This window comes from Lichenostomus cassidix, chromosome 20 (assembly GCF_008360975.1).
Source record: "Lichenostomus cassidix isolate B80296 chromosome 20, HeHo_3.0, whole genome shotgun sequence".
NCBI classification, from domain to species: Eukaryota; Metazoa; Chordata; class Aves; order Passeriformes; family Meliphagidae; genus Lichenostomus; species Lichenostomus cassidix.
In genome coordinates, this window is record NC_139500.1 from 759,507 (window position 1) to 774,663 (window position 15,157).

The 15,157-nt window shown below is 47.0% G+C and overlaps 1 protein-coding gene across 1 annotated transcript; it reads right to left on the reverse strand.

The window, feature by feature from the left end:
* Window positions 1-1,774: 1,774 nt before the first annotated feature.
* PEDS1 (plasmanylethanolamine desaturase 1) lies at window positions 1,775-14,969 on the reverse strand. Its single transcript, XM_085079276.1, has 6 exons — window positions 14,752-14,969; window positions 11,449-11,568; window positions 6,229-6,320; window positions 4,610-4,754; window positions 3,738-3,950; window positions 1,775-2,938 (listed from the first exon to the last, which is right to left on the reverse strand). Exons 1-6 carry the CDS (start codon window positions 14,894-14,896, stop codon window positions 2,817-2,819), a joined length of 837 nt encoding a protein of 278 aa, XP_084935402.1. The 5' UTR covers window positions 14,897-14,969; the 3' UTR covers window positions 1,775-2,816.
* Window positions 14,970-15,157: the final 188 nt, after the last annotated feature.

The window sequence follows — 15,157 nt, forward strand, 5'->3', positions numbered from 1 at the left end:
TTCCACAGGGCAACACTTCCTTGTGCAGCTGTGTCCCCAGACAGCTGACTGTGGGGCTTCTGCAGTGCCATGGCTGCACATGAGGACTGCTCCTGGGATGGACACAAGGAATCACTCCTGCTCCTGGGATGGACACAAGGAATCAGCCCTGCTCCTGGGATGGACACAAGGAATCACTCCTGCTCCTGGGATGGACACAAGGAATCAGCCCTGCTCCTGGGATGGACACAAGGAATCAGCCCTGCTCCTCCAAGGCCCGGGTGTGACCACAAGAATCTCCTCACGGGGTGCAGCTGCAGCCCTGGCAAAAGCTGGAGGCCAGAAAGACCTTCTGAGGGTCCAGAGAGCAGGAGCCTGACCAGAATTTTCTGTGGAGGTGAGACTGAAATCAGAGTTTTTAAAAGCATTTAAAAGCATTAAACTGAAATGCAGGCCATCCATCCCTGTGAGTTTAGCAGGAGTGCCTTATTCTGCTTCAGCTCTAATCTGCTCCTAATCAACTTACGACAAATTTATCTTAAGCCAGATTTACAGCTGTTAAGAAGGATCCATGCAGCCTTTTGCTCCAGAATTGCCATACTGATTTTATGGAGCATCCATGTCTTTAAGCAGGTGGAACAGGGACCTTGGGAGCTGCAGCCACGTCGGGTGTGGGGAGTCAAGGAGCCAGGGTGCCTCAGGAGCTCGGCACAGCAGCCACGTGGAAAACTGCAGCCGCAGATTAACTCTGTCCCAGTTTCTCATAATTAAGCAAGATTAACAGATAAATAGTCCCAGCAGCCACCAGTATGAGTAGCCCAGATTGGTTTCCAGTAAGGCGACAGCAGCCAAGAGCAATGCTTTGACCAGCACTCTGGAAGTACAAATTCTGGTGATTGGTGTGTCCCAAATCATTTATTCCATCCACTGCTGCTCACTTGGCATTTAAACCTGTGGTGAAAAGAGCTCTCAGAGGACCCAGTGCTTCAGGCTGATTTACGTGGGAGCCCTGGGCATCCACGCAGTTCTGTCTGGGACTCTCCAGTATCAACTGAAAGCATTTTGGGACTTCTACTGAAGTAGAAGAATTCTTGAATGTCAAAGCTGCACAGAGACCTGATATTGACTGTGGCAATGGGAAAAGTTTCATGTTCTCCAAGGGTCTGAACACTTAAATGAAATATTTTGTGACCAAGGTACCAACTGTGTTTTTAACCTGCAGAACTCAGCTCAGAGGCATCTGCATTCAGCACTTCCCACTGAAGGAGAGTTGCCAGGTCCCAACTCTTTCAGAAACCATCCACCACATCTGTAGAAGTGGAGATCAAGGTCAGTCTAAACCTATGACTCAAGACCATCTTACCCTGCTCTTCAGGAAGAGGCAGTTTGAATTTAGCACAATTTACAACTAGAGGAGGGAAAATATCTTACATTTGGCCATCAGTAAGCTTTCAGTCTGGCAAGAATTAAACGAGATCCAAATCACATTAACTTGATAAAGTGCTTGTTGGGGGTTCGTAGGGAAACTTCTTCACCCAATTCAGTTGGGGTTACTCCTTTGCATCCAGAGCAGAATTAATTACTCACACTTCTTGAAAGGTGTAGAAGTCTGGTAAACACAGTGCCAGACTCCTAAAATGCAGGCAGATGATCACTCCAACCAAAAGAAGCTGTGACAGGCTGCCAGGTGTCTCAGGTGTGGGACTACACAAGGTGTTGTGCAACCAGAGATTGAGCTCTTGCACTACATGCTGCCAGTGCAGCAATGAAGAACAGCAACAAGACTTGAACATGATTAGTATTATCCAACTGCTTTGTTATAAATATATTATATACATTCAAACATCACATTAAAATATTATTCCATTACACCAGAAGAGATTAAGGCTTTATATTATTTACAGAAACAAGCAAGCACCTTAAAAAAAATAAAAAGAACAAAACACCAGTCATTGACATTTCCCTTCTAACATTACGAGTTTGATACCTTGAGCTCTTGAATACAGCTATTTGCAGTGTGCCCAATGCTAGAACTATTTCAAACATTTATTGTCAGGGTAGGAAACACTTAATAGAAGACTCAGCAGTGAGCACTCCACACGAACAGACACATGTGTTGTAGGGTGCCCTCCCTTTCCTCAGAGGCTCCTGAAGTTGAAGGCTTATGCAGAAACTGTTTGCTCAATTCCATGTGGAGAGTAGAACAATTTTGTTTTAAGGGAAACTGAAGACACTTGAGGATTGTGGCCCACTGGAGGAGCGGGATTCTCAAAGTCTGTTCCACATGACATCAATCAGGTTCAACATGATAGTGAAGACAGAGCTGTACGTTGATCAATCACTGAGTGCATTGAACAGTCATGATTTTATAGGCTTCCATTGCTCCCCCCCACTGTTCTCGTGCAGTGCCCTTGCACTCCAACACCAAGTGACAAACTGCTGTCACCATTCTCCCTGTAGGTCTTAGGCAACAAGCTGTTTTGGAAGTGTTCAGTAATGTTGATACAACACATGTTTCCTACGCCCCACGTCCCCCCGGAGTGCCTGTGCTGCCTCTGGCGTGCCTGGTACCTCACGGATACAGCGACGAAGCATGTTCTAAGGTGTAAGCAGACATGGCTAAACAAAAAGGTGCTCAGTGAGAGTAATCATCTTCATTTCAAGTATTGTTTTAAGAATTAGTTCTGTTCATTGCAGTCTGTGTTAGCACTTTTTAGTTTGTGCTTTAGAGTCTGTTATTTCTTTGCAGGTCTTGAATTTGGCTGATGGCTTTATTTTTTTTTTCTTTTAAAAACAACATTGGCAACAAGTTAAGGATTGCAGAAGGCTGGCAAAAGTTATTTGATTTTCTGAGCCCATTTCATGTCATCTGCTCTTGGCTTCTCCCCCGTAAGTCCTTGGATGATGTTCTCCAAACATCTCCAAAATCTTATCTTCTCTAATGGATAATTCAGCCAACCTAAGGGATTGCGAAGGAAAAAGAGGATTAGTTTGTCATAGCATCTAAAGTTCAATGTTTTTTTAATGAGAAAAAAAAGCAACCAGCCCAATACTGCTAATAATGGTCAGGCTTAAACTTTCAGGACATAGTAGGACTGAAAAAATAGCCCTTTGGGTGGCAAGATTTTTGCCACCATCTGTCGAGTCAGGCTTCTTAATTGTACCATGTTTCTACATGATGTTCTGCTAATGAGAATTAGATTTCTTTCTTGGCAGAGGTTTCAAAAACCCACATGAACTGCTTGTCAAAGCCAATGACAGAATGAGGAACCAGAGTGGTTTATTTCCAGCTGTCTAATTAACTTGATAACTTATTCAGGACCATGCAACACGGGTGACTGAGCATTCCCACCTGTACAGATATAAAAGGAAGCTAAAGCTTTCTGCAAACCTGTCCACTCCTCTGAGTCAGGATGAGTGGATGCTGAAAATCCAGAAGCCTGGCTTTAGAAATGAGCATTCAAGGCCAGCTGCAGACATTCTGCTCTTTTGAAGGAGCAGCTGCTTTAGTGAACAAACCCCATTAGTGGCCTGAGCTCACCAAGACCCGACACAGTCGAATCTGAGCAGCACTGGCTGCTCCCTCAGGCTCTGAGTTACCTTCAGCTGATCACAAACCCTCCACCCACCCTTTTTATGCAACAAACCCAAGTGCAGTTTTCCTAAGAGCTCGTGCAGTAGAGCACAGCTAACTGCATGCCACCCTGCAGGTGATCCCAGCTGTCCTGGGCAGGGGTGGCCTTGCAGGATGGCAGTACCCGTGGTTATGCAGAAGTAGGTCTCATGTGGGGACACGTGGTGGATCCTGTGGTGCTTCCTGGGCAGGATGATGTGCCAGTCCTGGAGGAAGATGACCCAGCGTGGAAGACCGAAGTACGTGTGGGACCATTTGTGGATCTGGTTTGTCATGGTGATGAAGATGATGAGGGCAAAGACGTAGCACTCCCAGGGACAGGTCTCACACAGCACCTCTGCAAAACACCACGTGCAGCTGTGAACACCAGCTGTGGAAAGGCACATTTCTACCAGGACTATGTCCTGCCCAGCCAGAGCAGCCTGCTGCTGCAGGATCTGACAAAGGCCTCACCAAAGCTGCTTTGCCAGAAGTGTCACAAGAGCCAGTGAGCCATAAGCAATTCCCAAATGTCACAAGACAGGCTGGAAAGTGCCAGTGTCTGTCAACACACCATAAACAGGAAGTCAAACTGAGTTTACCATCCATAAAATTAATTTCATCCTTTAATTCTTGACTTTTAGTTTGCAAATAAAGTACTTGTGCACAGAGATGAAGCACTGCTTTGTGTTACACACTTTAGAACAATGAATTTCCCTAGATGTTCACAGCTTGGTCCCTCTTATAGAAAGAATATTTAGCATAACTTCTAATCTTCCTTGCACAACTCTCCAGCCCCAGATTTTCTGCTGAGCTAGAGAACCTCGCTGTGCCACCTTCTGCCATCACACCTGCAAGGAAAAAAGTTTCTCTCCCTCCTGCCAGGAGCACCATGCTTCCAACAGCTATTCCATGTTGTATCACATTCATGGATTTCTCCAAACTTCACACAGACAAATGTTCATTTAAATAGCACCAATAGTGTTAAATCTACAGCAGTCAGAAGTAACAGCTTACCTGGGGAAAAAGAAACAAATTTGTATGCCATGTTTGCCAAGGGGACCAGTGTCATGAAACAGTTGTCTCCATTGGTCTCTATGAAATCATGTCTGGTGATTGCTGTGGGGTCAATATGATGTTCCCTAAAGGGTCTGATGAAAGCCTGCAAAAAGAATTGGATAAACACAATACCATAACTCAATAATGGTCTTGGGAAGAAAAATATTACAAAAAACCAACCCCAAAAAATGCTCTCATACATTCAAATCTGATGGTTGAGTTAGAGAGCTCCAGAGTACAAAGCATGCAAGCAGAATTCAAACTTTTGTGATGACAACACATAATTTGATTTACATTTGCAAAGCAATTCAGTTTTCAAACCTAAATCCAGGTTTTCACTGTATTTGAGTTTTATTCTTCTTAATTTTCACTTAGGACCTTTAGTATGTAATCTTTAAAAGAAAGCATCAGCATCCTAATTTCACAGGTAAAATAAGCCTGTGAAATTTGCTTGCTAAGCAGCATCAACCAAGGAAAAAACCACTTAAAAAATTAGAATCTAGCCTACCATATTTATGGGCTACAGATGCCACCACTAACAGACTAAATGCAAACTAAGTGACTGGACCAAAGCAGTGGGAGTCAAACAGACTATAGAGAAGTCACCTCTAGGAGCAGAAATCACATCTGAACACAGAGCAATTGTTTTACTGTGTGGGACAGTCAAACCAGTTACTGATTTGCCTTTAACACATCCAGCATGACCAGCCTGTGCAAAGGTGTCCTGAGCAGTCTCAGCTTGTGGTTATTTAGTGGAGAGTCTCTGACAGTAGGGCTTTTTCTAACTTTTTAAATTGTGGTCCACAGATACAGAGATTCAAAAGACTAATAAATCTATTGAAGGTGAACAAAAATAAGCCAAACCAAACAGTCTTAACTCTGCTGTGGTAGTTTGTGTAATTCTGCATAATGACAAGAAATAGTCCACTTTTTTTTTTTTTTTAATAATGATCCTTCTAATATTGCCCTATGAGGAGTAATTAATGGTAGCTATTAAGAAATTTAATTAAGAAAACAGATTGTTTCTTAGTACAGAGGCCAGTGCACCTTCCACTAAGCAACTGGCATTTGTAGCTGCAGGTGTTTAATACTTCTCAAATTAAATCTTCTGTCACCACCATCCTAATACTACTGTATTACAACAGGGGCCCACAGAAGAGGGAACTGGAAAGATTCTTTCTGGAGCATCCTCAGGTTTCACAAGTTTTTGGGAGTTCAGCAGCAGGGACAACTCTCCAAATCTGTGTTCCCAACCTTCTGAACACCCACAGCTCCCAGCCAGGTTCCAACACTTGTGGTGTCACAGGCTGCTCCCACAGAGCCTGAGAAGGTCTGCAAACACTGGGATTGCACCACTGCCAGCCTCAGCCAGGTGACAAAATGGAGCAGTGCCACCTTGCACGTGTTCCCCGGGCCAGGTGCAAACACTGCCCTGCCCCAGCAGTGCCCGGGGCTGTTCCCTGGCACTGGGTGTGGAGCTGGGTGTGAGCACAGAGCCCAGCTCAGCTGGGAGCACTGGCAGTGCTTCAGAAAGGGACTTCAGAATTTTTCCAAGCTGAAGAATAACAATCTCCAACCTTTCCAACGATGGGTAGCTCCACAGATCCCCAGGTATCTGCTCCCCAGTGGAACAACCCTGAGAGGAAGTCGGCTGTAATAACTCCTGCAACTTGAATGAGAGAGACAGTCAGACAAACACAGCATCTTTACTGACTCATTCACATCTTATTCTTGTTTTACAATTCTACTTGTTTATCTGCCTCTAACTTAAATAATTACAACCACATGAGATCTACACAGTCTGAATAAACATAGGGTCAGGCAATTAGGAGAAAGAGGTTAACAAGACACCATTTGGACAGTAACAGTCTTCATTAAATCTGTACTTGTGTTTAGCCCATCTTCTACAGAAAAGAAATACCTCCCCTTGTGGGTACCTTTTGCTTGGCTGACCCCTCACCTCTGCAGTCCTTCCCCTCACCTTTCATTTTCAAAAAGGGAGAAGAAACAAAAAATGCTCTTTTCATAATTCAAATCAGCCCCCACTGGTGAATCTATTATCCAGTTGGCCCAAACTCTTAAATGCAGCAAGACACACTTCATTCTTTATGTATCCCCTTATTAAACTGAAGACAGCTTATTTTATAAGCAGTAAATTCTGTACATTCGTTTTTGTTTCAGACCACACATGCAGGCTACAGCAAGACCGGGTGGGACACAATAGCTTTTAGATCTGCTCCTAGCAGCTGAAAGGGCAAGCAGCCTGGGTTCAGGGGAAGATATCCAAACAACACTTCCCTTTACAACAACTCAAATGCCATTCTCACTGAGGTAATGCTCCATTAGCCCGCCTAGCCTCCAGCTGCTGCATCATCAGAGTGAAATAACTGCAGGAACAGCAACACAAATTGAGGTAAAATACGGACAGTTCAATAGATATTACTCATGTTGCTTTGATATCAGCTTGTAAAGGGAAGAATGGAGGGTGCCTGGAGCAGTGCATTATACTAAAGCAATTGGAAAGAAATCTAACTACCAGCAATATTGTTCCAGCTGTAGTGCAGCATGGTGTGCTCACTCCTCTGCACTTGTGGAGGATGAGTTGCAATGGAAGAGCAAGAACTGTGCTGAAGTTATACATGAGCAGCACGGTAACACTTGGTGTGTGTCCTGTCCTGGGCTCATGAGTTCATAATTTTGGCTTACAAAACTGAGAAACTTTCAGTCAGAACTGGACCTCAGAGTGCCGTAAGCAGAGAACACAGCTGAACTGTGAAACACAAGAAGGGCTGGTACAGCAAATGTATTACTATGTATAGTAGTTATATCACATTATAACCATGTTTCCAACAAGTTGTGTCTGTAGTAGCTGCACTCCAGAGGCAGGAAAAGCCTGGGCTCTGTCACAGGAGCTCCCCTGGCAATACTGCCACTCACAGAGCAGACATCTCTCCTTGGGGAGATGTCTCCATCTCTCCATCTTCCCTGCTCCAGGAACACCTTATGACCAACGTCCTGCCCCCCAGCAATGCCTCCTGAGCACTGTCAGCCTCACACCTCACCTCTCACTGCAGCACACCCCAACAGCCACAGCGTGGACACTGCCAGTGAAAGGAGATCCCCAAGGAATAAGGGTCCTGTCTCTTCCAGTGCTGAGCAGCAGCACTTCTTGAAGCAAATACTCATCCAGAAAAGCACAGCTTGGCTAAGAATCACCATCTGATAAATCTATCCTCGAGCCGAACTCCCCTGTAACTTTAAGAGAGCCCCTGACAACTGGGCAAGCACACAGAGCTGTCTTTGTCCCTGCTGCTGCCAGCACGTCCCCTGTGCACCCCCGTGGGGACACAGAGGGGGCTGTGCCACCAGCGTCCCTGCAGGAGCCTCGCAGGGAGGAGGGCTCAGCTCTCCTCCACCCAGCCCACACCAGCTGCCAGCAGGCCCAGGAGTCCATCGCTGACCCCAGTGACACGGGAACAGATAACGGTGTCAGCATCACCTGCCGAGTGCAGAGCAGCAACAGCACCAGGTCACTGCACTTCCAAGAGCAACACCCTCCTGCTGCTGCTGCCGCCGGACAGGCTGGAGCTCCAAGGGAACTCACACAGCTCTGCCCCAGGGATCCACGGGAGACACCACACCCTGCCACTGCAACACAAAGGTATCTGTGCAGAGGGTAACAGAATCAAAGTTTCATCTATTTAGTAACAACTTGAGGAGTTTCTGTCTAAGAGAGGATACAGTTGAGAATGGAAACACAAAGTTACAAGTAACTGATGGTAACTTCAGGTGAGGGTGAGCAGAACCGGCTTATTTGGACTAGCGCTGAAGTTTCTGGGGCAATTTCAAGAACATTTTAAAACAAAATTTCATGTGGAAACTCATTTTAATGCCCACATTAATGTCCCACATCCAAGATGAAGTGGCATCCTCAGAGCTGTGAGGCAGCAGGATGTGGACATCTGACCCACGTGTCCAGCACTCACTTCAGTCAGTGCTGATGTCTCTGGAGTGTTTCTTCTCCAACATGTGCCACAGCTTTCGTGTGTTACACATCCATGGCTCTGCAGTGCAGCTGACCAAGGGCAGCCCTGCAGAGCTGCTGGAGCTTGAAACAAAGAGATTCTGGGCCTTGATGAGATCCAGTTTCTATTTTGAAACTGCACTAAGTGATCTCTTCCTGTGTGCTCTCTCTGCCTAACCCACAACCTCTGCAATAATGAAACATGTACCTCAAATGGGTCAAAAAAAATCAGTTCCCCATCTTTCAAGAGAGCAGTAATTAACTGTAGCTTGTGTCATGTCACAAGATGTTCCTAAAGATATCTGTCCTATGTGGGGCAGTTCGTAGGAATATAAACAGGTTTCAACACTAAGTTAACTCTTCCTTTTTTGCAAGACTGTAATTAACAGTCCCTGTTATGAACAAATGTGGCTGCAGATAAAAGTCAAATGTCTGAAACAAGTCACCCAACTTGGAAAAATGGGGTTTAAAACCCTATACAAAAACAGCAGAAGGAGAGGAAAATAAAAACTAGGACTCGTGCTGTAACTTGCCAAACATTTTATCTAGACACTATTAATATATGAACTGTATACTCATATCTATTGAATAATATGGTGGACACTATAAGCTCACCTGAAGGTATAAGGGCTTCCAAACCTGATACTACATGCTTTGGTGAGGCTTTTCTGCTTATCACACAATTATCCCTTTGACGGGGAGGAGAGGAAGGAAATTGTCTCATCTCTGCTAAACCAGAAGACAAGAGTCCCTTGGCTCTTCCTGTCCAGCAAGATCATCTTTAGTCAGCAGGACACAGCCCAGTGCAGGAGCTGCTCTGAACCAAGGCCATGGAGTGTCCCCTCAGTGCTGTGCTCCCTTGCAGAGTGAGTGACTCAGCACAGCCACAGCACCTGCCTGCCACATTCCCACAGCACACAGGCAAGGACGTGCTGGCACTGTGCTGCCTGACTGCCAGCCACAGCAGGAGCAGATCTTTTCTGCCCCAAGAATCTCCAGGTTCAGGTGTTTACAGCAGCACTCATGTCACAATTCTGTGTGCCTTTAAAGGCACGAAGAAAGAAGCTATAACACAGCCTTTAATTACAGACACAGGGTTTAGGCTCAGTGAAATGATGCAGAATGTTCAAACTACTTAATTTCCTAAAAGAAAATATGTATTTACATAAGAGCACACAGGGGGTCCCCATCCCAGTGAATGGATCTATGCAGCAAAACAGATTCAGCCTACTGGATCAGTGATCCCTTTCAGATTCCTAAAGACCTGGCAGGAACAGGTCTAGAGCTCCGTCTTTATTAGCAGAATGTTTATTTTGTGACCTCAGCTCAAAGGTCAATATTCCAAACCAAGCCTGAGGGAAGCTCTCAATGGAACACACCTCACCCTGCAGGTGACTCACGACTGCTGACTGTGCCCATGGTATTGCTCACGTATTTAGGAATCAGGACTTTTATGGATATGAGTTTCCCAATATGCAATAAAACCTAATAATCACTGTGAATTACAGCAACCATTCACACTTCACCTGAAGGAATAATGTATTGAAGGCAGCAAAACAAGATAGCCTGCAGCACTTATTATTTTATGGCACTTATTTTTGTACACACTATCAGTTCTTTCCACACCGTTTTATTTACACAGAATCCAGATTCTGCTACTTTAATCATTCACTACTACTTAAATAATACTATCAGTGAATTGGCTGCTTTATCAGTTAAACTGGTAACCAGGGTATCAGAGAACTCAAGCTTTTATCAATATTAACTTTGAGATGAAAGCCAGCTGCAAACAGATTGCACTACAGGTTAACCATCATTGCTGACTCTCTTGTCTGGATCTTTCCTCATCCCTAAGGAGCAGTTCCCATGCCATGCTCTTCTCCATTCCTCCCAACACCTCCACCTCATCAGCTGAGAGCAGGCAAGACTGAATTAGGCCAAGAGAGCTGGTGTGACTCACAGTGGGAGGACACTGCTCCCCCTCAGCCCCAACAAAGCCAATAACCTCTCACAGACATCAGGAATTACCATGTCCCAGCTTTGGCAGAAATTCAGAGCTTCTGTCATGTACCACTGCTTGAACCTGGGACAGTGTTTTGGGTGGGCTTTGTTTCTTTGTTTGAACTCACTAGCAATGCACAACACTGATTATGAACAAGTACCATTCTCTCCTAAAACATACACTTCACATAATTCATAGAAAAGATTTTGTTTTCTAAAGCACAGGAGATGAATATTCCATCAGAATCCTTCATTGGTTCTTCCTCTCCTCCACAGAAGAGGTGGAATCAACTTTTCTTATACTCCTGGAAAAAGCCATCATTCAGAATAAAGCCAAACATCACATCCTAACATGAAAGCACAATTCTCCAAAATTCTCGTGTTCAGTTTGGTCCCCAGAAACAAAGCCAGTCTGATGCCAGAAGCAGCTTTTATAACATTTCTCTCGAGATTTTGCTTTCTGAAAAGTTCTTGTAAATATTTTTGTCCACCAATGTGTTTTGTTTCCAGCTCTGACCATCCTGACAGCTCTTTTCCTTCTCAGTAGTCCTTACAGTTGCAGTGACTACCCAAGAACACCAAACTTACACACCGGCATCAAAACTTCCCCTCTGAGATACTGAGAAACAAATTTTGCAGATGGTCTCAGTTTCAGAGGCTCACACACAAATGTCCCTTTCCCTTTCCAATAGCAAGTCAAGGCTAAAGGATCCCACATTTGCTTCCCACATCACAACAGTCTTGAGCAGGGCAGCAAACAGTTTCTACTTACATATCCCAATGAGAACTGAGGGGGTGTGTTCCAGTCGCAAGTAAAAGAGGAGATTGTAAAAATTGAAACAGATCAGAGAGAAGCATAAGATGACAGAGATCCATTCTTGTAGTCTCTTTCCTGTTGGGAAAAAAAAAAGGAAAAAAGCATGTTTTACTTTTATCTGAGAGGACATTTTGAAGCCTGAAAAAACAGAGACAGACCATTCTACTGCCTGGGTAACTTGCTCCATTTGTCTGATGGGGAACTGAAACAGAAACTTATTTATCCTTGGGAGGTGCACACGTTTTGCTAAATGATATCCCTCTTCCCTAAGCCACTACTAACCTCTTCCCTCTGCCCTTGTCCAAATAACAGGGCCAAATCAGACATCATCTCACATTGTCCTAGTTTCCCACTCCCTGAGATTGCTGGCATAAAGTTCCTCCATGTCACATCTTTTCTCAATCTGCATTTCATCCAATATTCAGTGTTGCTGGAAGGGTTGAATCTGGGAACAAATTTCTGGCCTCAAGCATATTTAAATCACCTTGTGATCTGTAATATTTACAAGCTCTGAGACTTCAAATAAAGCTGTTGTACTAAAAGGAAAAAGCACCATTCTCACCATTTTGTGTTTTGGTGGCCCTGGAATGTCCTGCCTAACATCACAAGTATTTCCCTGAAGCTTCTGCCTGAACTGCTGTCATGTCTGTGCCCTTCTGCTCCCAGGCACAGGCTGGGAACTCTCAGCCACTCTGAGATGACAAGGGATAGAACAAGAAAAGAGAAAGAATTGGCACAAATTCTCTCCTGCACTTAACTGTACCACTTTGTACCTCTAGAAAAAGAATCATTTATTGCCTATAAAAAGAGAACAGGCACATCAGAGTATGATAACACTTGGAGTATCAGATTAGCAGCAGAGAGCTCTCCCTGCTCCTCACTGCTGGATCCCTATGAGGCACCAAGGCAGAGAGCAGGGAACACTCAGGGTGAGACCTCCATGGATTAGGGCACAGAAACAGACGTTTAATGTCCAAGGCCAAGAAGATTCGAGCTGAGACTATGGCCAGAAGGGCTGGGGCTGCAGGCAGCTCTTTATGCTCTCAGGAGCTGCCAGGTCAGTCCCTGCCTGTTTCAGGGGTCAGGCAGCACAGCCTCCTGCTGCCCAGGGCTCCCTGGAGCAGTTATCCCACAGCCCTTCCCCACTCCCTCTGGCACAGCAGAGCACAAGGAAGGCTCAGGGAGCACTCCAGCAAGGTGCATGTGCTCTCCAAGGAGCAGAGGCACACTCAGGCCTGGCACGTGTTTAGGACGTTCAAGAGCTTCTGTCCCAGTGCTCCTCTCTGCTGACCTAATGCCTGATCAAATTTCTCCTCCTAAATGCTAAATCAAGTCCTTCTCAACCATGCAATGAGCAAGGAAAGCAGGAACATAAATGGAGGGCCGGTTTTATCTCCAATATGCCTAGAAGACAATATTTGAAAGTGTGAACAAAGACCTTGACAGGTCAGTTTTGTTCTAGAAGGGCCATGAGTATATAAATTAACATTCTCTGCAGTACCAGAGGAGAGAATCAGAAAATTAAATTAAGACACTAGAACGGCTATATTTGACAGCAGCATCAGGTCACAATGTGGGTGACTCTATAAACAGATCCCTGGAGTAATGAAAGTAAGAGTTAATTAACAGTCACTTCCTGCATAAGAAAACCACACCCTGATTAGAGGAGCTAAGTGGGTAGATCCTCATGGAACAATTAGCTGACTGCTGGAAACGAGGCTGGCAAGTCCCCTGAGTTCCATGTGTGCAAACACCTCTGTACTCTGAACACAGAGATCCAGGACGGCTCAAGATATCCAGGTTCAACACTGCAGCCTCAGCTCTGCACTGGGAAGGCACATCAGTCAAGGAACTGAGTCAGCACTGATAACTTGTGTTTAAAGGGCTCTCAAATTTAAAAGTGTGTCCTGTGTGAAGGAGTGAATGTCAAAGCCACAAAGTATGTGCTTTAAGAAACAGGGAAATATTCCAGTCATGCTCACTCTGCACAATTCAATGTAATCCCTGTTCTTATGAATTCAGAATTTGAACATCATATGCTTCCACCATAATACATATTCTGGCATTACTTATGTAAATTATTTACGTAATGTCAGAAGAAACCTGCATATCTAATACACCCTCAGCTCTCTGACATATCACTGTACATGTGCAACAGCCAGTGAGAAGGGCAGCAAGCTCTTTGGGAAGGAAAATAATTTCCTCATGAGCCAGAGCAGTGGTAAAGTCAGTGACTGCTTTAGTGTAAAGCACAGGAATCAGTTCTGGCTGGACCAGAGCCACGTGGCCAGAGTGGCAGAAAGGCATCACACAGGACCTGCTCAAGGCAAGCAGGAGGTGAGCAAAACAAACTGAAATAGGCAGACTTGCCCCAAACAGTCGGACAAACCAAGAAAGGCCTTGGCTTTCTTATCATCGCATTGCTCTGTGCAAGTAAGAACACCTCCTTGTGCAGGAATTGCCTTGGATGTGCAAGCAGGGCTCAGCTGACCTGCGTGAAACCACAAGATGTGGAAAACATGTCTTCCCTTCCCTAATTCTTCACCAGAGAATGAAGGAATGGCAGGAATACCCTCACACTGAGTGCTCACACTGTGAGCTAAAAACAAATGACGGGTTTCTTTATAAAGAGTTTGTAATTATTTCCATAGCATAGTTACTGAACACTCAAATGACAAACTGAAGCTTGTTTGACGAGTCCCAAGCTTCATGAAGAGCCCAACAGGCACTCAAGCATCCCTGTGCCCCTTCCTGAGGTGCCAGGCCTGGAGATCTCAGGGCAGCTCACTGAACAGACCTTCCGAAGGCAAAGCTTCTGCTGGTGCCTCGTGTTGCCATCACGCCTGCCCACTGCTTCTAGAGGGAAAGGTTCGCTTTTTGTCTGTCAGCTTTTGGAGAGAACATCCATGCCGGGCAGTTTGCGGCTGCAAACGCTGCCGCCCCGCAGCCAGCCCGTGCCGCAGCCCCGCCGGGAGCCCCCGTGTCCCCGCCGGGCCGAGGGACAGCAGCCCGGGCCCGCCCGGCCCCTCCCGCCTCCTGCCCGTTCTTCCGGGGCGCCCGGAGCCGCGCGGGAGCTGCCGGGGAACCGGAACGGCGGGGGAGCCCGGCAGGGAGAAGCGGGCCCGAGGGGAGCCGGGCCCGAGGGGAGCCGGGCAAGGGAGAACCGAGCCCGGGGAGAACCGGGCTCGATAGGAACGGGGCCCGGGGCAGCCATCCCGAGCCCCGGCCCGAGGGCCCCGCCCGCCCGCGCCGCCTCACCTGGCGAGTAGAGCTCGGCCAGCTCGCGGGCCCCGGCGTGCTGCGCGCCCCAGCGCCGCCCGCCGCCCTCGGGCTCCTCCGCGGCCTCGTCCCGCGGCGCCGCCGCCCCCGGGGCGCTCTCGGCGGCGCGGCCGCTCTCGGCCATGTCCCGGCCGCGGATGGGCGCGCAGGGCCCGCGGACCCGCCCGGCAGCCTCGGGAACGGGCCGCGCTGCGGCGGGGGGGCGGCCGAGCCGGGCCCCGCCCCGCCGCCTCCCGCCAATCGCCGGCGCCGCCGCGCGGCCGTGGGGCCAATGGGCAGCGCCGCCCGGCGGGCAGCAGCCAATGGCGCGGCGGCACGGCCGGCGGCGCAGCGCGGGGCGGGGAAGGGCGGCGGCCGGGCAGGGCGGCGGGTGGGAGCGGGCGGG